At 39.8% G+C, this 21,145-nt stretch overlaps 1 protein-coding gene across 1 annotated transcript in view; it reads left to right on the top strand.

Moving 5' to 3' along the window:
* The window catches only part of NME8 (NME/NM23 family member 8), a 104,612-nt gene extending 86,511 nt beyond the window's left edge, over positions 1-18,101 (top strand). Inside the window, exon 16 of the mRNA XM_058179689.1 lies at positions 14,280-18,101. Within this exon, the coding sequence (XP_058035672.1) occupies positions 14,280-14,529 (250 nt within the window). The 3' untranslated portion in view covers positions 14,530-18,101. The remainder of the gene's footprint in view (positions 1-14,279) is intronic.
* The last annotated feature ends 3,044 nt before the right edge of the window (positions 18,102-21,145 follow it).

Genomic DNA, 21,145 nt, shown 5'->3' with positions numbered 1-21,145 from the left:
CCCCAGAGAATATAGATAGCTAAGTAATTCAGAGTTCTCTGAGAGAAAAAAGCAACATTCTTCCTGCAGGCTGGGGACCTCTAAATACTATTCGATATGCAAATTCAAAATTAAAGTTCATCTCTTTTTTTAACTTTTTTTTTTTTACAAAATAGAACATGTTTTAGGCGAATAGGCTCTATGATCCTTCTGCTATCCATACAGAAGCCTTCTTTCTCCTTCTATCTTAATTTTATTTACTTGATTTTTATAGCCACCCATATCAATAAGTAACTCTGGACAGCATGCATCATAATAATTAAAACAATACAAACTAAAAATATATGGTTGCTGAGTAAACTATTGCCATAGATGCTAGTATAATCTAAAAACAGGCCAAAAACATAATCTGGTCTTCATAGTTTTATGAAAAGCCAGCAGCTTTGGGGTTATCTTAATCTCTGAAGATTATTACTGTTCTTTATTGTTGTTGTTCTTGTTGCTGAAGATTATGAATCTACTATATACCTTTGAATGTTCCAGAGGACAGGAACAGAGAATGCATTTATCCTAGTCCTTGGCTAATAGGTTTTGTAGTATGCTGAACCTACCAGATCAATTGGACAGGTAGAAACAACTAGGAGAAAATGGTTCTTAGGTAATCCAGCTCCAAACCATGAAGGGTTTCAAAGTGATAACCAGTGTCTTGATTTGTACCTGAAGGTACATTAATAGCCAGTGCAGCATATATAGCAATGGTATTGTATATATCAAATATCTGACACCATTTATTATCCATCAGCCACATTCTGCATCACCTGAAGTTCCAAATGCTCTTTGAGGGCAGCCCAATACAGACCACAGTGCAGCAATCCAAATGAAAGATCACAGAGGCCTGAATGGTTGTGATCAATCCAGTTCCTGGATTCTGATCCAGGGACTGGTGCAATTGGCACAAACCCCTAAGGTGTTTAAAGACTGTCCTGATCACAGCTGTCACCTGTTTTTCTAGTGGGAGCTGTGTGTCCAAGAGGACTCCAAAGAACCATTTGGAGCAGTGCCTCCCCCCATCCAAGAGCAGCAGTGGAAAAACTTTGTTATTGGGAGGACCAAATACCCCAAACCATTCAATTTTGCTTGGGTTCAGATGAAAGCCATTGTACCCATTGCACCCACCTGCCTTCTCCAGGCACTTGGGCAGGACATCCACAGCATTACTCAGATGAACCAGGAAGAAGATATCAAAATAGGTATCATCAGCATGTTGATATCTCACCCCAGACTATTGGATCATCTTAGTCATCTCATGTAGATGTTAAATAGGAGAAGAGAGAGAACTGGGTCCTAGAGCACCTCACAAGTAGGACCATGAGATGGATTTTTTCCCCATCAACACCAACTGGAACAAAGTCTGGAGGAATGTATTATGCCAGTGGAAGGAGGAGAATAGTGCAACACAGTGCCGCTCATCCCCAATTATCAAAGCTAATCCAGGATACTATGATTGGTGGCTTGAAAGGCTACTGAGAGGTCAAAAAGAGCAAAGATGGTTGCACTGCCCTACCCATTTCCACTAGAACTCATCAAAGAGGAAAATTGATGCCATCCCAGCCCCATAACCTGGTCTCAGTCCTGACTGAAAAGAGTCTGAAAGGCCACACGTCATCCAGAATCTTTTGCAGTTGCCACGTGACCATCTCTTTCCCAACTTTCCCCCAAAAGAGGAAGTTGGAGACTGGTTGAAACCTCTTCAGACTTGGTGTAAGGACCAGCTCCTCCCCCACCTTCCAAGAAAGTACAAATTTTTGAGAACTTTATATTTCAAAAGGAATATTTTATTGAAAGGGATAAAAGCAAGTCAAAATTCAAAGCAGGCTCTGGGGTCCCTCAGGGCATGCAGTTCAGGATAAAGGAAATTAGGAACCAACCAATTTGCAGGTATGAATACGAATTGCATCAGCCTCTCAAAGAGTTTCTCAGGGTCATTTTACAATCCACTCATTCCCCTTTTCTCTGAGGTGTGAAATTTCTTCAGGGATTCCTGGTGTCAGGCAACAGTTATAAAGAGTAAAGTTTATACAAAGAGGATCAGGTTAGAAATTGGATACTTAGGAAAAGAACTAAATGTGGCACTCCAAATCCCCTCCCCTTCTTCCACGAAGAATGGCAGATACACGGATCTGACATATTGCCCTCCTCAGAAAAAAGGAAAATCCATCTAGAAAGACATAAAACATATAATACAGTAAGATACAGTAGGATGGTTTGTGTAGGTATTTCAGGTGGAATTTCCATAACAGTGTGGGGACTTATACATGTTTTTTGGCTACTCATTCATTCTGAGAAGATAGTCGGTGTTTCCATGCCACTAAATATTGTGTGGAGCTATGGTGAGTGCGGGAGTCAAGGATGTCTTTGATTTCAAAATGTTGTTCACCTTCCACCATAATGGGGTTTGGAGGTGTGTGCAAAGAGGGTCTGATTTTTGAAGTGATTTCTGGCTTGAGTAGGCTTCAGTTAAACACTGAATGAACCTGCCTAAGTGTTTTAGGAAGGAGGACTTCTACCACAACAGTGATTCTGGTGATGGGGAATGGGCCAAAGAATTTTGGTCCCAGTTTCTTAGATCGTTATAAGGATTTCAGAAACTTTGTGGATAGATATATGTGGTCCCCAACCTTGAATGGTTTGGGTTCACAGCATTTCTTGTCAGCTTGAATTTTAAAAGCTGTTCTAGCCTCTTGTAGTGCCAGTCTGAAAACTGGCCAAATGGTTTGTAGGTTGTTTATCCACTCCTTAAGGGAGGGGATGTCAGGTTCCTTAGCTGGTAGCTCTGGCATGGGATTAAATTCTTGTCCTGTGGCTACCTGAAAAGGGGTGAAATCAGTGCTACTATGTACAGAGTTGTTGTAAGCTACTTCAGCAAAAAGTAACAGGTCCAATTGTCCTGTTGGTAATTAATAAAACATCTTAAATATTGTTCTAATACACCATTCCTTTTTTTAGCTCTCCCATTCATCTGGGGGTGATGTGAAGAGGACAGCCTCTGGGCAGAGCCTAATAGATTTTTAAAAGCCCACGAAAATTTGGAGGTAAATTGGACACCCCTGTCTGAGATAATTCATTAAGGAGCTCCATGGAGGCGGTAAATGTGGACTAAAAACATTTTTGCTAATGCCTTGGCTGTTGCGATCTTCTGGCAGGGTATGAAATGGACCTGTTTTGAAAAGAGGTCTGTTACAACCCAAATAACTGTGTTTCCAATTGTCCCTGTTCATTGTTTTAAAATAAGACTGCTCCTACTACTACGTCGCTGGCTTGGATGACACAAGGGTGTTCTGGGTCTGGATGTTTTAGGATTGATTCGGCTGAGAATAGCTGTTTAAGTTTTTCAAATGTTACTTGGCATTCCATTGTCCAGATAAGGGGTTGCCTTGGTTTTGGTTCCCCCCCCCTTCATCTTTAGCAAGTTCATAATGGGGAGGGCAATTTTAGCAAAGGCTGGGATGAATTGATGGTAAAAGTCAGTAAAACCAAGGAAACTTTGTAATTGTTTATGGGTTTGGGGTGGCTCCCAATCAATGACGGCTTTTACTTTAAGTGGATCCATCTCTATCCTCTCATGGGATATTCTATACCCCAGAGAGTCAATCCTTTCTTGGTGAAACTCACATTTAGAGAGTTTTGCATAAATTTGGTGTCATGGAGTTTAGCAAGAACTGCTTGGACTAGTTTTATGTGTTCTGCTTTTTTTCGGTGTAAATAAGAATGTCATTAAGATAAATCAGGACCCCTTTGTATAAATGTTCATGGAGCACCTCATTAATTAATTGCATAAACATGGCAGGGGCCCCTTGTAATCCAAAAGGGAGTACCCTTTTGGGGTTTAACACCCTTAAATTGGTAGCACCCCAGCAGGGTGTTAAAAGCAGTCTTCCACTCATCCCCTAATTCTGATGCGGTAGTATGCCTCTCGTAAATCCAGCTTTGAAAAGATTTAGAGAGGTGAGCCAGCATGTCCTTCATGAGGGGGAATGAGTACATATTTTCTACGCTGATCATGTTTAGATTACAGTAGTCAATGCAGAGGCGTAGAGAGCCATCTTTTTTTCCACAAAATAACACTGGGGCTGCTATTTTTGGTTGGGTGGGTTCGATGAAGCTCCTTTTTAAGTTTTTGTTGATAAACGCTCTGAGTTTGTCTAGTTCTCTGGGGAACATGCAGTACATTTTTAGTTTTGGAAATTTAGCCCTTGGTATGATCTCAATGGCACAATCCGTGGCACGATGGGATGGAAGTCCATCAAATGCCTCCTTGCTAAATACTTCAGCCAAATCCTGGTATTCTTTGGGGATGCTAGTGTGTGCAGCAGGGTGGCTGATCATTGCTGTTTCCCTCCTTGCCTTTCCTTCCTCTTTCATGTTCATGAAAGCTACATGTCCCTGGAATTTTACGGTTCTTCATTTCCAGTTTATTTTTGGGTTCCACTTCTGCAGCCACGGTAGTCCTAGGCCATTCCATTCCTGGGGCTACTATGAACGTGAGGTCTCACTATGATCCCCCAGCATAATTTGCAATGGTTCCATTGCAAAATTGGCTGGCTCCGCCCCCCCCCACTACAGTTCAGTCTAGTTGGCAAAAAGCGATGGGAATTTTCATTTTTCTTAGGTGAATTCCCAATCTCCTTGCCAGGGTTGGGCTAATTAGGCATCAGGTGCACTCCAAGTCCAGCAGTGCTGCTACTTCCTCCCCTTTCCCTCGGCTGGGGATAAAAAGTCTTAGGGGTAGGGTGATTGGGTTGCTTACCAGTGGGTTGTCTTTCGGACCGCTTTCAGAGTGGCTCAGGTTCTCTTGGGGCATCGAAGATCCTTCCTCTGATTTTGGAGGGAAATGGAATTTTGCAGCCTCTCGCTTCTCAGTGCAGTTTCTTTTCTCGGGGGTTGGGTTTTGCAGGCTTCCCCCCTGACAGGCAATCAGGCTTTCCGGTGGGGATTTTCAACTGGATTCTGCTGCACGGTGCCCCTCCTTCCCACACTTAAAACAACCTGAGGCCTCAGTGCCATGGTGGTTTGGGGTTTGAATGGCTCCTGCTTCCCCTGGAGTGGGGAAACCAGTACTGCCAGTGCAGTACTGGCTTCGGGTCATGTCAATCTCTGCCTCCTCTGCCATCAGGTATCATTCATGCAGGTGGTTAGGGGTGCCACTGGCCAGGCAGGCAGTGTATAGGTTGTCATTGAGTCCATCTTTGAACCAGCAGACTAGAATATCTTCTGGCCAGTTGACTTGGCCAACCAGGTCCTGAAATTCTTTGGTGTATTCTGCTACAGGATGGTGGCCTTGCTTAATGACTCTGATGCAGTCACAGGCTTTGCAATCAGCTAGGGGATCTTCGAAATAGTGGCACAGTGCTGTCATGAATTGATCAAAGTTTTGTAGCTCTGGAGCATCAGAGTTGTAGAGGCTGAAATTCTGCCCGTACTTTTGCATGTAAGTGGGGACTTGAGCCAGGAAAAATTCCAACTTTTAGGGGTCTCCATCAAATTTTACCCCAAGGGAGGGGCTTTCCTATCTAGCTGTGGGCCCCTGGGTTGGCCGAGGACAATTGCCTGGGCTGGGACTGTAGGAGGTTGGGTACGAGGCATGGCTGCTGCTCCACCAGATTGGTCATCTGCTTGGTCAGCTGCTCCTGAGTTCGGGTGATAGCTCGAGTTTCCTTGGCTACTGACCCACACACTTTCCTTTGTGGGTTGACCCTGTACACCTCGAATATTGAGATTTTTTCAGGGCTTCCATCATGATACAGTTGATGTACTGCTTCAGGCAGTCATCCACCAGTAGTTCCTCAATCAGCTCTTCCTGATTGAACAGGGCCTCCAGCTCTCTTTTCCACCCAGGCTTATGGCTGCTGTGGGTGAGGATCAACCTTTTGGCTCTTCCATCCCAGCTGTCTTTTTTTCCTATGCTGATCGACCACCAGAACTTTATGGGGCTTCCCAGGACAGCTTCAATATCTTCAATGGGACATAGGGAGACAGTGTCTGGCTGGGTGATTGTTGAGGTTTGTCCCCAGCACTCGGCTTCTCCTTGCTCTCTGCTTTGTTCGGACATTGTTGCAGGGGCCCCTCGGTACAGTGGAAATTAAGGGGGATTTTTTTTTCTCTTCGGGTTGGCCACTATTGTAGAGCCTGCTTTATGTAAGGACCAGCTTCTTCCCCCACCCCCTTCTAAGAACTTTTGAGAACTTTATATTTCAAAAGGAATCTTTTATTGAAAGGGATGAAAGCAAATCAAAACTCTAAGCAGGCTCTGGGGTCCCTCAGGGCATGCAGTTCAGGATAAAGGAAATTAAGAACCCCTGCCCACCTTCTGATGTGGATTCCAGCCAATCCGCAGGTGTGAATACGAATTGCATCAGCGTCTCTGAGAAACAGACACAAAGAGTTTCTCAGGGTTCTTTTTACAATCCACTCATTCCCCTTTTTTCCACGGTGTGAGATTTCTTCAGGGTTTCCTGGTGTCAGGCAACAGTTACAAATCAGGGTAAAGTTTATACAAAAAGGATCAGGCAAGAAATTGGATACTTAGGAAAAGAACTAGATGTGGCACTCCAAATCCCTCCCCCTTCTTCCACGAAGAAATGCAGATACACAGATCTGACACTTGGGTTGATCAATGCCCCCTTCAGGAGAGGTCACAACATCATCTCTTTGAAAAAAAATGAAACCCCCTCCTCCAATCACATGTCCTCTTCTGGGCACCCTTAATCAGCCAGGAGGACATACAGATCAAATATGGCTGAACTAGCAACTGCAAGAGCCCTATACATTTTCTCAGAGGCAATTTGTAAGCACATTCTACAAAAGCAGTGTTAAATTTTAAAAAAAGGAACAATGAAAAGGGGATGAAAAAACCCAAAATGCCTACCAAGAAAAGGTTCTTTGAAAATAATGATTTTGTGTCCATCAAGTGAAGTCATGAATTTTTGGTTACTTCTAAACTATATTTTCAGGTGGACTAACTTCACTGTCCTTTGACAGGTTTCAAAACCTGTTGCTACTGGTTCGCTCATGGGAGCTTGTGTGCTCGCATGCACAATGCTAATGCTCATGCGCAGAAGCATCTAAGTGGGTGGGCAGAGCTGGGGAGAACCAGTAGCAACCCACCACTGCTTTGATCCCATTTTGTCATCTTTTCAATAGTTGAGCAGATTGACTTCTGATTCAATTGTAATGTAACAAAAATGATAAAAGTTTATGGAACTTGGGAAAGAGGTCATGTCTCCCTAAAAAAACCATCTTATTTTATCCTGTATCTCAGGGCCTGAGTTTCAATTGCCAATGTGATTGGCTTGGCCCTATTGCATTGCCTACTTAGTTGCGCAGCAAAGGTTAACAAGCTTGCAATTGGTGACATTTTCAATAAGAGGAAGAAGCTATATGGAAACCATAAGGTGTCTGACTCTTTTTCTCTTTCTTGGGGAGAGGATAGTTGTTTTTACAGAACTTGTGGCAGCTGGGTGAGAAATTTACACATTTTATTCTCAGCACTGTTCAGTAGGTAACAATTATTGGCTTATTTTCAAATATCTATTAAGGGAGTGGAAATGTGGCAATATAGAAATGTCTGATTCCAGCCATATCCAGCAATTCACGTTTTAATTTTGTAGCTATTTTTTTCCTAGAATCATGAAAAACAGAATCAGGCTGAAAAGCCTTAGGTGCTATGCCCTGTAGGATAATCTCCTATTATTCTCATCTATAGCAAATACCAAGTTCCAATTTCATTTTTGAGGGCAGAGATGACGTTGTGATGATATGACACATCTCCACGAGGTTCCATGGGATCATGCCAAAATTTGAACTGTAAGGATGTTCTGATGGACCTAAATCACCTCGGAGGGGTGATGAAGTAAGAGAGCATACTCTGCTGATTTCAGGGAGTTTGCAAGCTCCCTGACTGATCCAGAGAAGGCTCTTAATCTGACAGGAAGAAAAGGATAGCCACTGATGAAGAAAGCACAAGAGACTGAGGAACAGTGTGAATGATTTAGGTGAGGGATTTCTAACTTCTGACTTCTATTGAGAAATGAGCCCCCTGGAAACTAGCCTGGGTGAAAGTGGGACCCTAAAAGGAGGAGGTGGAATTGTTTTCCTCCCACCTCCCAAGAAAAGAGGCAAGCAAGCCTGAGAGCCATTTTTAAAACCGGAAGAAAGATAAGAGAACTTTTTAAAAGGGTGAAAGAACTTGGAAACTAGGAAGCTGGACTGGGGACCTCAAATATAATATTGACTAATTTGAAAGCTTTTGGGGATTATAAAACTTGGATCTAGAGAAACTTTTTTTGAAAAAACTTGGTCAAGATAATATATAAAATAAAAGGAAGAAAAGGGAGAGAAACAGCAACAGTGACACTACAGGCAGAAGGAAATGTTGAGAGGAGCAAGTGAGAAAGGAAAAAAATAACATTGAGAGGCTGAAAAAGATAAAGACTGGCTGTTAAAACAAAGAATACCTGCATCAATAAATTGGTTATGTTAGATAGCTGAGAGAGAGAGAGTGAAACCCTGAGATTTTAAAATAGTGTAGCTCTTGGAACTCAAGTGGAAGTTAAGCAGATAAAGTGAACAGAAGCTGAGAACAGTAAAATATTTTCCTTCTCCTTTATTTTCTGCTCTGGGAACTCTCCCTCAGAAGATATAAAACAGTTGGGGCTTGGTAGGCCTATATGGATTATAAATTTAACAAGAGAAGAAGAGAATACTTTTTGAAGAACAAAGGGTCAACAGTTTAACAACTCTTGGATTATAATTTATATTTTTGCTCTTCTTTTGGATTACAATAAACAGTTTCACTTATTTTTTGTGAACTGGGAGTTTATGCTAGCACAACTAAAAGATATGGATTTTGGGGGGAGATTTATTAACATGATTAAGGCAATATATTATAAACAAATACAAAAGGTGATTGTAAAGGGAGATATGACAGAGAAGGTTAACATTTAAAAAGGTACAAGACAAGGATGCCCCTTGTCTCCTCTATTATTCATATTGACACTGGAAGTATTAAACAGAAACATTAGACAAGACACAGAGATAAAAAGTATGGAAATAAAAAAGGAAAAATATAAACTACAGGCATTTGCAGATGATTTAGTCTTCATTCTAGAAGATCCACAAGAAACAGGGCCTAAATTAATAAAAATATAGAGGAATATAGTGAAGTGGCAGAATTGAAAATAAATAAAGAGAAAACTAAGATATTAGTTAAAAATCTTACAGACATGCGGAATGAAGAGAATAGATATTCAGATTACTAAGAAAGTAAAATACTTAGAGTTTCATCTGACAGCAAGATGTATAACTATTAAGGAAAATAATTACTATAAACTGATGCAACAAATTAAAGCAGATTTGGAGAAATGGAAAAATCTGCAATTATCATGAACAGAAAGAATTGCTACAATAAAAATGAATATATTACCAATATTACTATATCTATTTCAAACAATTCCAATAAAATTGGAAAAAGATACCTTGAGGAACGCAATAAAGTAATATTAAGATATACCCAGCAAGGGAAAAAAGCAAGAATAAGCTTAAAAATGCTGCAGGATTCAAGGAATAGAGGAGGCTTTGGGCTACTGAATTGGGAATTATATTACCAGGCTGCGATACTTATATGGGTGAAAGAATGGATTGTATTGAGGCATACAAGACTTTGGAGGGGCACGATTTACAATTGGGCTGACATGCCTTCTTGTGGTATGGGAAAAATAAAATACATGGTTACTTTCAAAGACATTATATTAGGAATGCATTTTTGTTAGTGTGGGAGAAAATTAGAGAACAACATTATTTGAGGATACCAGATTGGCTTTCAACAATGAAAGCACTGATTCACCCAAAAGTTATTAACGTGGAAAATATTGTTAGGTACAAAGGTATTTTAAATGAAAAGGTGGAAATTCAAAACTAAGCAAGAATTGAGTGATCAAGGGATTGATATGGCATGGTATTCACAAGTGCTGATACATTCTAGATATGAGAAAGATGTTAAACTATACAGATTTTACAAGGAACTAACAGAATTAGACAAGATATTAATAGGGACAGAAAAAAAATTGATAAAGAAAATGTACAGCTACTTATTGGGCATTAAATTGGAAGATGAACAAGTGAAAGAGACAATGATAGTATGGGCAAAAAGCTATTGGTTATACAATAGAGTTAGACAAATGGCAGAAACTGTGAGACAGGAACTATAAATTAACAATGTCAACTGCATACAAAGAATATTTGTACAAGATGTTTTATAGATGACATTTTGTGCAGTGAGGTTGGCAAAGATGTTTAAAGATAAGTCAGCTAAATGCTGGAAGTGCCACCAGAAACCTGGGTCATTTGTGGTGAACAAGCTCAAAGGCAAAAAAATACTGGACAAAAATACATATGTGGCTGGAAAAAATGATAAAGCAGCATATTGATTTAAAGCCAGAAATATTCTTGTTGGGGATTTTACCTGAAAAATATAGTAAGGGGAATGCATATCTAATTATCCATACACTAACTGCAGCTAGAATTATACTTGCACAAAATTGGAAAAGTGAAGAGGTCCCCACAGATGAATATATGATCAGGAAAATATTAGAATGTGCAGAAATGAATAGACTAACACTAGCAATTAAGGAGAAAGAACAAACTGAATATTATATGACATGGGACTTATTTTATCAATAACAAAAACAAAAGTTAGAAACAGGGAAACAAAAGAAAAAGATTAGTGAAATGTTTATGTTAAGAGAGAGAAGCAAATATTATGATTATTATGTTTAATATTATCATTTTAATATTATAGAATTAATGTTAATATAATGAATATAGTTGTAAACCTTGATTATTATTTTACAAAGATATCTGTACTGGGATGACACACTGATTAATTGAAGGTGGAATTATTATATTAAAAAATAAAAATAAAAAAACTGGATATTTTTAACAGTATTCTCTGCTGGATTTCTGTCATGTTTTTGGCATCTCTGTAGATCCCAATTTCAAAAATTTGTTAGCTGTAGCTGTCTATATTACCTGCTTGCCTTCCAATAGTTTTGGTCCAGAGGTTTCCAAACTCAATTGCTCAATTGCAATTTTTGCTATGTAACAAAAAGGCAACATTACTGAAGAAAATTGTATTAACTGAATTTAATTGTATGATGTGGTGTGATGTGATGTAAACAGTTTTGGTTTTGCCATGGCCACAATAACTTTTTTAAGAATGCTACCTAACATATATCTTTTGAAGAGCAGAAACAGAGAACTACTTTTATCTATGGAGCATCTCCATTTACCTGAAGGTTCTGAGGGAAGGAAAGTCATAAAAAATGGCACCTCTAAGTCTAGCATATGATATGACATAATATCATAGGTTTTTATATATATGGAGAACAGACAGACTGACATACAGCAAAGCCCAAATACAAGCAGAGATGGGACTGTTAAGGAAGTCATCTTCTCAGATGTGGTATTCAGCTGGTTCAGGCAAACAGCTAGCAGAAAATTGACCGCTCAATTGGTCATGACCTCTGGCTGGCCCCACCCCCTCCTGCCCAGTCACCTCCGCCCACCCGCTTGCTCACTCGCTCTGGCTGCCCGCTTGCCCCACCCCGCTTGCCCTGCTCTGCCACTCTTCAACCTCCCTGGCATAACACACTGTTGCTCCTTGCATCTCTGCTCTGCGGCTTGCCTGCCTTCCCATGCAGTGCCTGCAGCCCAACTGAGCAGCTCTGATCTGCCTGGCTAGCTAAATAAGCCTGCGAGTCATGCTAGCCCCCTCTGTCCTCATCCCCAGCCTCCAGCTTGCCTGGCTTGCTTCATCACTGCACTTCATCCATGTGGACCATGCTGCTCGTGACCTAGCTAGCTGTCCCTCCCCACTATCCGCAGGCTCACCTGGCTGGCTAAGCCACCAGCAGAGCTCCATTCCAGGTGGCAGCGCTAGCTGTTGCTTAGCTAGCTGCCCCCCCACTTTCCCTGCCTGCCTTCCACATGGCCTGCAGCCATGCTTCCCTTCCTTCCTGGCAGTCCCTGTGGCCAGGCTCATTGCCCACACTTGCCTAGAGAACCCAGGCAGGCCTCAAACTACACCCTCCTCCACCCCAGGCTAAAGCAATTTACCCAACCTGTAGCCTGCTGCTTTTCTCCCCTGCTGCTGCTGTTGCCTGGGAAAAATTTTCCAGGATGGGACTTACAGGAGGACCCAAAGCAGCAACTTCCAGTTGCTAAAGTAAATTTCGCTGTGTGCTTTCCCAGGGCCCCAAGGGCCACCCATCCAGAGCACCACTGCTGCTGCCCTCCTTCCGTTGCCACTGCTGCCACTACTGCCGCCATGCTCCTTCCACTGCCACTGCTGTGGCTGGAGCTGGAGCTCGCCATCATGATCAGGATCAGTAAATTCTTGCTTTGCTCTCCGGGAAGGGCTCCGTCATGGAGGGCTGTGTGCCCAGACCAGGAGCTTTCTCTCAGGCCTCCTGCCTCGCATGTCTTGGGTGGGTCTCACTGTCCTAGCCTTTAAAGGAGGAAGGGAAGGAGGAAGGGAAGGGAGAAAAAGAGAGAGAGAGAGAGAGACAGAGACAGAGACAGAGACAGAGAGAGAAAAGAAAGAAAGAAAAAGAGACAAAGAAAGAGAAACAAAAAAAGAGAAAGAAAGAAAAAGAAAGAAAGAGGAAGGGAGACAGAAAAGACAAGAAAGAAAGAAAGAAAAAAAAAGAGAAAGAAAGAGAAAGAGTCAAAGAAAGAAAGAGAAAGAGAAAGAAAGAAAAAAGGAAGAAAAAAAGAAAAAAGGAAGAAAAAAGAGGAAGGAAGGGAGAGAGAGATAAGAAAGAAAGAGAAAGAGGCAAAGAAAGAAAAAGAAAGAAGGAAGGAAGGAAGGAAGGAAGGAAGGAAGGAAGGAAGGAAGGAAGGAAGGAAAGGAGGGAGGGAGGGAGGACTATAAACCCTAGCACTAGATGTGGCTTCAGAAGATGCTTTGAAACAGCACAGCAATCTATGGCTAGAAGAGATCTCAGAGGTCATCTAGTCCAACCCTGCTCCAGCCGGAGATCCTTACAGAATTATAAAATAGCAGGGTTAGAAGGGACCTTGGAGGCCGTCTAGTCCAACCCCCTGCTCCAGCAGGAAACCTTATCTGGATTATTTTGGTGCCTCTAACAGGGAAAATTGCCAGAAAGGAGGAGTTTACTAGGACAAAGCTGCCATGCAGAGGAAGGCAGAGATAGTCCAATTATGACCACAACTGAGCCCAAAATTTTGGTTGCTAAGCAAGAGCATTGTTAAATGAGTTTCACCACATTTTACTCAATTCATGACATCTCCTGGCTCTAACAGTCATGTGTAAGTTAGGGAAGAACATCTGAAGGCATCTGTAATGTTCTAATGTACAGAGGTTACAGTTAAATGTGTGGCAGAAAATGGACTCTGGGTGTGTTTTTCCAAATGCAGTAAGTGAGGTTGAATGTGTATAGTTTTAGAAGAGCTGTGTGTATGTGTGTGTGTACATACACATACAGTATATATATAGTAGATAATGCATCTTTTTGGGTGCCTATACACACTCTATACTATATAATATGTATGTACACATATGGCATATATACATAGGATTAAATAGTATATTTTGGATGTTCAGTAGTAGTAAATAGGGAAATTGTATCTCATTGAGGCCTTTGAGGAGAGGCCAGGCAAGGTGCCCCTTGACATGAGTGATGTCAAGTTGGCCATGCCCACCCAGTCACATGCCCATCCAGCCACACCCACTCAGTCAAATGACTACCAAACCACACCCATTAAGCCATGCCCACAGAACGGGTGAAATCCACTTACCTTCGCTACCGGTTCACAAATGCACTCACTTTGCTTGCGCGCAACACCTCTTCACATGCGCAATACATGTGCAGAGCATCAAAAATGAGACATGATGATATCCGGGCAGGTGGGCAGAGCCTCCCACCGCTGGCGCTACCAGTTTACCCAAGCCTGATAGAACCAGCTGCATTTCACCACTGCCACAGAACCAGTAGTAAAAAAATTTGAATCCCACCATTGCATCTACTGTTACATAATGTATGTTTAATAAGTCTTAGCTTCTGTAACATAAACCTATGACACTTTGAAATAATCAAATAGACAGTGCACTTGGCAGTATGATTTGTTTATCTCATGCAACATTAGTTATGTCAACTTAATGTTCTCATTGTAAAATCAGATTATCAGCATCTCATACATTGTTGGTTGTATTGTTTTTCTAGAGGTCCATCAATGTTCATGGTTCTAACTAAAGAAAATGCTGTGGAAGAATGGCGAAAATTAATGGGACCGACAGATCCAACGAAAGCAAAAGTAACACATCCTAATTCAATACGTGCTAAATTTGCAACTGATATTATGCACAATGCTGTTCATGGATCCTCAAATGAGGAACATGCTAAAAAAAGCATTAACTTTATCTTTGGAGATATTGATTTGGAAAGCCTAAAATACAAATACATTTATATGTAAATTTCAGAGTTGATCTGTTGTCAACAATAAAGGATCTGTGCAAATTAATATATTTACATATATCTTTTTATTAAATACATGTTATTAATTAGAATTCATAAGATCCCTTCAAATTAGGAATATTTCCTCCATTAAGATATAATTTTAACTTATAATATCATCAATTTCGTACAGAATATAAATAGGTGGTAGCACATGAATACCTGTAATAATATTATTAATAATTGGTACTAAATCCCAATACAAGAAAGGCAATCACAAATATTCAAATTTTTCTTTGAAGGACTAGGAAGTAGATATAAAAGAGCCTCAAATCAGGATATGGAATCAATGGATTCTAGTCACTTGGCCTATTGGTTAGAATAGGGAGGGAAAGATGAGAAGAAAGAATGTAAGGTGGAGTTTTATAGATCATTTAGCCCTTATTGACTATTTCATTCTTACAAAAGTAGTAGTTGTAGTAATAGGCTCCTTGGGTACATTCCAAAAACAGCTGGAGCATCACTTGAACACCATTAGCCTTGACAAAATCACCATCACACAAATTGCAAAAGCAACCTTATTCGGAACAGTTTAGATTCTGTGACAATATCTTTAACATAATCAAACATCCACATCTTCCTATTCTTGGGAAGGGTTTGATAGATTGATAAAAATGCCAGATCCAATCTGAACACCTGGCTGATTGTGCAATGAATTATAAATTACAATTAAAAGATGGAAAGCAAGGGAGCAAGATGCATACAGGGGAAGCGGGTTATTGTTATAATTGGTAACTACCTCCAGAATGATGAACCCCTGTTGGGGCCCTAGGCCAACTGCCACAGCCAGGTCTTCATAACTTTATGAAAGGTCAGAAGAGTGGAAGCAGATATCACCTTGAGGAAGGTATGATATTCCAAAAGGTAGGAGACCCAAACTTTCTTAATCCATGGGGTCTGCAGAATGCTCATTCTCCTGGCACTAATGGGATGGATCAATCCCATTAGCTTGAAATCATATCATGAAGGGCTTTAAAAGTGACCAATACCTTGAATTTTTAATAACCTGAATCCATAGTCTCTACTCAAAATCCCAAAATCTTCAACCAAAATCTTCAACCAAAAACTGACCTCACCCCATTTCTAAGAGAGATATAAGGGGTGTGCATAAGAGCACAAAAGTGCCTACCGTTCCTGTCCTATTATTCCCTTTATCATATCAAATTGATATAGTTGATGCATATTTTTATACGTATATGTATATTTTCTTCAAAATATGTTGTTTTATCTATAACAATTGTTTGTGTATTCTGTTGTGACAAAAGAAATTTTAAAAAAATTGTACCAAGAAGTAAACCAGCAACCAGTGCAGCTCACGGAACAACTGTCAACACTGAGTCCTTTGGGAGAAGGGCGGTATAAAAATTAAATAAATGAAATAAATGACTGAAACTGATCTGTCCAGAGCCATCTTGGAGCTTCAGTGTTGCCACACTGGAGCTGAGGGATAGGGAGTGGGGGATTAGAGATAGCTGGGGTTGTGTAGCCAGAATAAAACACTTTCTCCTGGGAACCAAGAACATTCTTACACCTGGACCATGGTAGGAGGAGTGATGTCACCAGACAACCAGGCAGTTCAGTGGGGATGTTGCAACGATCATAAATATGAAAAACGGTCAAAGTCACTTTTTAAATTATTTGTATTGTGTTTGAATTTTTTCCTGCCTCATGGTTTCTTTTTCTATATGGGGAGGGGTTTTTTCTTTCACTGCTTTAGTGGTTCCTGGCACTGTCCTTTTGGGGTCTACTTCAAAGAGGCAGGATGCAAGCTTGGCACTGATTTTTTTACTGCCTTTCTGGGGATATTGATCTTTCCTTAAATCTGGATGTTTTCCTTAGGATATCTTGTGAGGTGAGTGAGACCAGCTGGTATCTTTAAGTGGTGCAAATGGATCTAATGATTGCTTTTCTGGGGTGGGAAAGGGTGAGCTGTCAGTTCACTGAGCACAGGAGTCTCTTGTCTATTGGGATTCTCCAGTCATCCAGGTCATGGTTGTCCCAAAGGTGCTTTTTTCAAGAGGCAACTGGACTTTCTTGGTTGGAGTGGCCAAGGCACATGATTGCTCACTGATAGTAAGAATTTTTTAAAAAAATAGGAGGTAGGGGTGTTGATCCTCCAATTCATTTTAGTTTTCTCTCATGATAATAAGGCTTAGTAACATGGCACCAGGCTTGAAGTTTATTTAGATATCTATGGCATGTACTAATTTTATTTTGATCCTGACAAGCTTGGGAGACTTGAACCTGGGTCCCCTATATAATTTATTGATTTATCTCTTTATTGTCTCTTTCTCTACATTTTGTAGCCCATATATGCCCACCTATTTTCTGGAGAGCTTAAATGATCTCTCTGCTAAAGGGTTTCACTTTATGAGCAAAAGTTGGTTGCTGATAGTTATTATTGCATTTTAACTATTTTAATTCCTCAAGATATTCTGACACCCTGCCTGATTTGTAACTCCGGCTTGCAGGTATTTCTAATCTAATGATTGGTATTTAGGGCAGCTTTTTGCAAACAAAGAAGCTTTTTGTATTTTTGTACAGGTACGCCTTGATTTACAACAGTTCATTTAGTGACCATTCAAAGTTACAATGGCACTGAAAAAAGTGACTTATGACCGTTTTTCACACTTATGACCATCGCAGCATCCCCATAGTCATGAGACACTGGGTAAGGCGAAGCGCCCCTCGATATGAGTGATGTCAAGTTAGCCACGCCTACCCAGTTACATGACCACCCAGCCATGCCTACCCAGCTGGTTATTAGGGCGGAGAACTGATTGTTAACTTATTTGAATTCCATCACTGAGACAGCATCTTGACTGGACCATGCGACTGATTGTTTGGGGTTGTGGGAAAACTCTTTTAATTAGGTGAAAACCATGGGAACCTTCAGAGTCATTTTTCTCCAGATCTGTGCCAATATGATATTTCCAATAAAGCTATTCTTTGAGGAATAGCTGCCTCGGAGTTTTGCTTGATGTGGGAGTATGCTTGGTATTTGGAACCCTGACAACAACTATGTAATATGAGCCACCCTAGGGTCCAAAGAATTGCCCATGCAGCCACATACTGCACCAGTTGTAGCTTACAGTCTTCAAAGGTAGCCCTGTGCAGACAGCAGAGCAATAATCCAAGTATGAGCTAACCAGTGTATATGCCAATATTCTTAAAGAGAATTTTTGTAGCAGTAGAGGTACAAAAGTAGTTTTATTCATTCTCTGTTAAAAATGTCTGGATATTTGATATGAAATTGTTTTTTTTTCAAGGCCTCCAATGGTGGAGAAGAACAAATCACATAAAATTGATGTTAACCTGTTTGAATGGGGATTTTCTGTTCAGCTAAGAAGTTGTCTTGGATAAGTCATACTTTCCCTCAAGAGTAAACTAATTTCCAAGAAATGATGTGACAAACTAATTCCAGACTAGCTTCCTGAAATACATTAATATGTAAAAGTAGGGTGCTTTGTGTGACATGGTTTATGATGGATATTCTCTCTCTTACCAGTCAGGATCAGAATTTTAAAAAAGACTTTGGAATAACTATAAAAAGAGTTTGGAATAAATATAAAACAAGGCTCTCTACAAAGCTGCCCCTTTGGGTGTCACCACAAGAAGCTTTTAAAAAAATAGGAGTTAGGGGTGTGGATCCTCCCTCCAATTCTTTTTAGTTTTCTCTCATGATAATAAGGTTTAGTAACATGGCACCAGGCTTGAAGTTTAATTATATATCTGTGGCATGTACTAATTTTATTTTGATCCTGACAAGCTTGGGAGACTTGAACCTGGGTCCCCTATATAATTTATTGATTTATCTCTTTATTGTCTCTTTCTCTACATTTTGTAGCCCATATATGCCCACCTATTTTCTGGAGAGCTTAAATGATCTCTCTGCTAAAGGGTTTCACTTTATGAGCAAAAGTTGGTTGCTGATAGTTATTATTGCATTTTAACTATTTTAATTCCTCAAGATATTCTGACACCCTGCCTGATTTGTAACTCCGGCTTGCAGGTATTTCTAATCTAATGATTGGTATTTAGGGCAGCTTTTTGCAAACAAAGAAGCTTTTTGGATTTTTGTACAGGTTCGCCTTGATTTACAACAGTTCATTTAGTGACCATTCAAAGTTACAATGGCACTGAAAAAGTGACTTATGACCGTTTTCACACTTATGACCATCGCAGCATCCCCATAGTCATGAGACACTGGGTAGGCGGCGCCTCGATATGAGTGATGTCAAGTTAGCCACGCCTACCCAGTTACATGACCACCCAGCCATGCCTACCCAGCTGGTTATTAGGGCGAAGAACTGATTGTTAACTTATTTGAATTCCATCACTGAGACAGCATCTTGACTGGACCATGCGACTGATTGTTTGGGATTGTGGGAAAACTCTTTTAATTAGGTGAAAACCATGAGAACCTTCAGAGTCATTTTTCTCCAGATCTGTGCCAATATGATATTTCCAATAAAGCTATTCTTTGAGGAATAGCTGCCTCGGAGTTTTGCTTGATGTGGGAGTATGCTTGGTATTTGGAACCCTGACAACAACTATGTAATATGAGCCACCCTAGGGTCCAAAGAATCGCCCATGCAGCCACATACTGCACCAGTTGTAGCTTACAGTCTTCAAAGGTAGCCCTGTGCAGACAGCAGAGCAATAATCCAAGTATGAGCTAACCAGTGTATATGCCAATATTCTTAAAGAGAATTTTTGTAGCAGTAGAGGTACAAAAGTAGTTTTATTCATTCTCTGTTAAAAATGTCTGGATATTTGATATGAAATTGTTTTTTTTTCAAGGCCTCCAATGGTGGAGAAGAACAAATCACATAAAATTGATGTTAACCTGTTTGGGGATTTTCTGTTCAGCTAAGAAGTTGTCTTGGATAAGTCATACTTTCCCTCAAGAGTAAACTAATTTCCAAGAAATGATGTGACAAACTAATTCCAGACTAGCTTCCTGAAATACATTAATATGTAAAAGTAGGGTGCTTTGTGTGACATGGTTTATGATGGATATTCTCTCTCTTACCAGTCAGGATCAGAATTTTAAAAAAGACTTTGGAATAACTATAAAAAGAGTTTGGAATAAATATAAAACAAGGCTCTCTACAAAGCTGCCCCTTTGGGTGTCACCACAAGAAGCTTTTTAAAAAAAATAAATGGTGGCAAAGCCAAATTGGTTAAGGTATGGTAAAATTTTATCTTTTAATTCTGGTGACCCAATACTAAAGCCAAGGGAAGAACTCGAATCAGAAGGTTACGCTTGCCATTGGTTTACTTATTGACAACTGAAAGAAAGGCTCAAATTGGATAAAAAGTACTATGGATTTCACTTTGTTAAAAATGAACTGGAACTTCCATTATGTGGCAATGATGAACGTATTGTTGCTAAGATTTATAAAATGTTATTGGAATTGAATTTGGAAAATGAACATGTATGTGGATGAAGTGTTTAAAATTTACATTAAATTATAATCTAAAAGAGAGTTTCTATAAGATGATGTATCATTGGTATTTAACACCAGATAAATTATCTAAGATGTATAAAAGCATGTCAAATGAATGTTGGAAGTGTAAAAATAAAGAAGGACTTTATCTATGGTGGACATGTGATAAAAGCAAAAAAAATTGGAGTATGATTCATATTTTAATACAGAAAATTCTAAAAATGGAGATAAAAATGAAACCAGAACTTTTCCTTTTGGGTCTAATGAAAAAAGAACCAGGGGAAAAATTTGAACTTAGTTACTATATATGTTGACAGCAGCAAGACTATTATATGTACAAAAATGGAAGGACACTTTGATTCCTACCATGGACAAATGGTTGCAGAAGTTGATAGAGTTGGCTGAAATGGTAAAACTGACCACTTTGATTAAAGAAAAGAACTTAAGTACTTTTGTTTCCACATGGAAACTGCTTCTGAACTTTGTGCTTAATGTGGAAAAGAATGAAACTCTGACTCTGAGTTTTACAGATTAGATTGATAGATCTTTATAGAAATGACTTGTTCATACTATTATGGAAAACAAAAAGCTGTGATCTGATGTTAATGCCTTATTTTACTCTAGCAGACAGAGACAGAAATCAATGCTTCTTTTTCTCCCCCCCCCCAAATCATTATTTAAGTGTGAAACAATAGTTTGAATTCTATGATGGCAATCATTTTACATGGTTTCCTCTCATTTCAAATAAATAATTTCATTTTAGAAATAAAGTATCAGAAATAGTAGTGCTGTAATTGTTGGAGAACTTTCAGACAAACCATCACACTTATTAGAAAGAAATACAGCATAGAAACATTTATTAAAACACAAATAAACTGCTCAATTGATTATCTTACTTTTCTCCAACTATATTCAACAGACTTTCAACAAAGTTTTAACATTTGGAGCAGAGACAGGAGGCATAATACTTGCTGACTTAATTATTTTTAACTTTATTTGCTTCCTTTCCCCAGAGCAGTTTAAACATTAACTTTTCCTGTAAAAGCAGAAAGAGGATGCCATATTCTCATTTCGTTCTTTTTGAGCAAACAGAAAAGACAATTAACTAAAAGAAGTCAACAG

This window comes from Ahaetulla prasina, chromosome 4 (assembly GCF_028640845.1).
Source record: "Ahaetulla prasina isolate Xishuangbanna chromosome 4, ASM2864084v1, whole genome shotgun sequence".
Classification (NCBI taxonomy): domain Eukaryota; kingdom Metazoa; phylum Chordata; class Lepidosauria; order Squamata; family Colubridae; genus Ahaetulla; species Ahaetulla prasina.
Note: the sequence above shows the minus strand (reverse complement) of the source record. Positions and strands in the feature narration are given on the sequence as shown.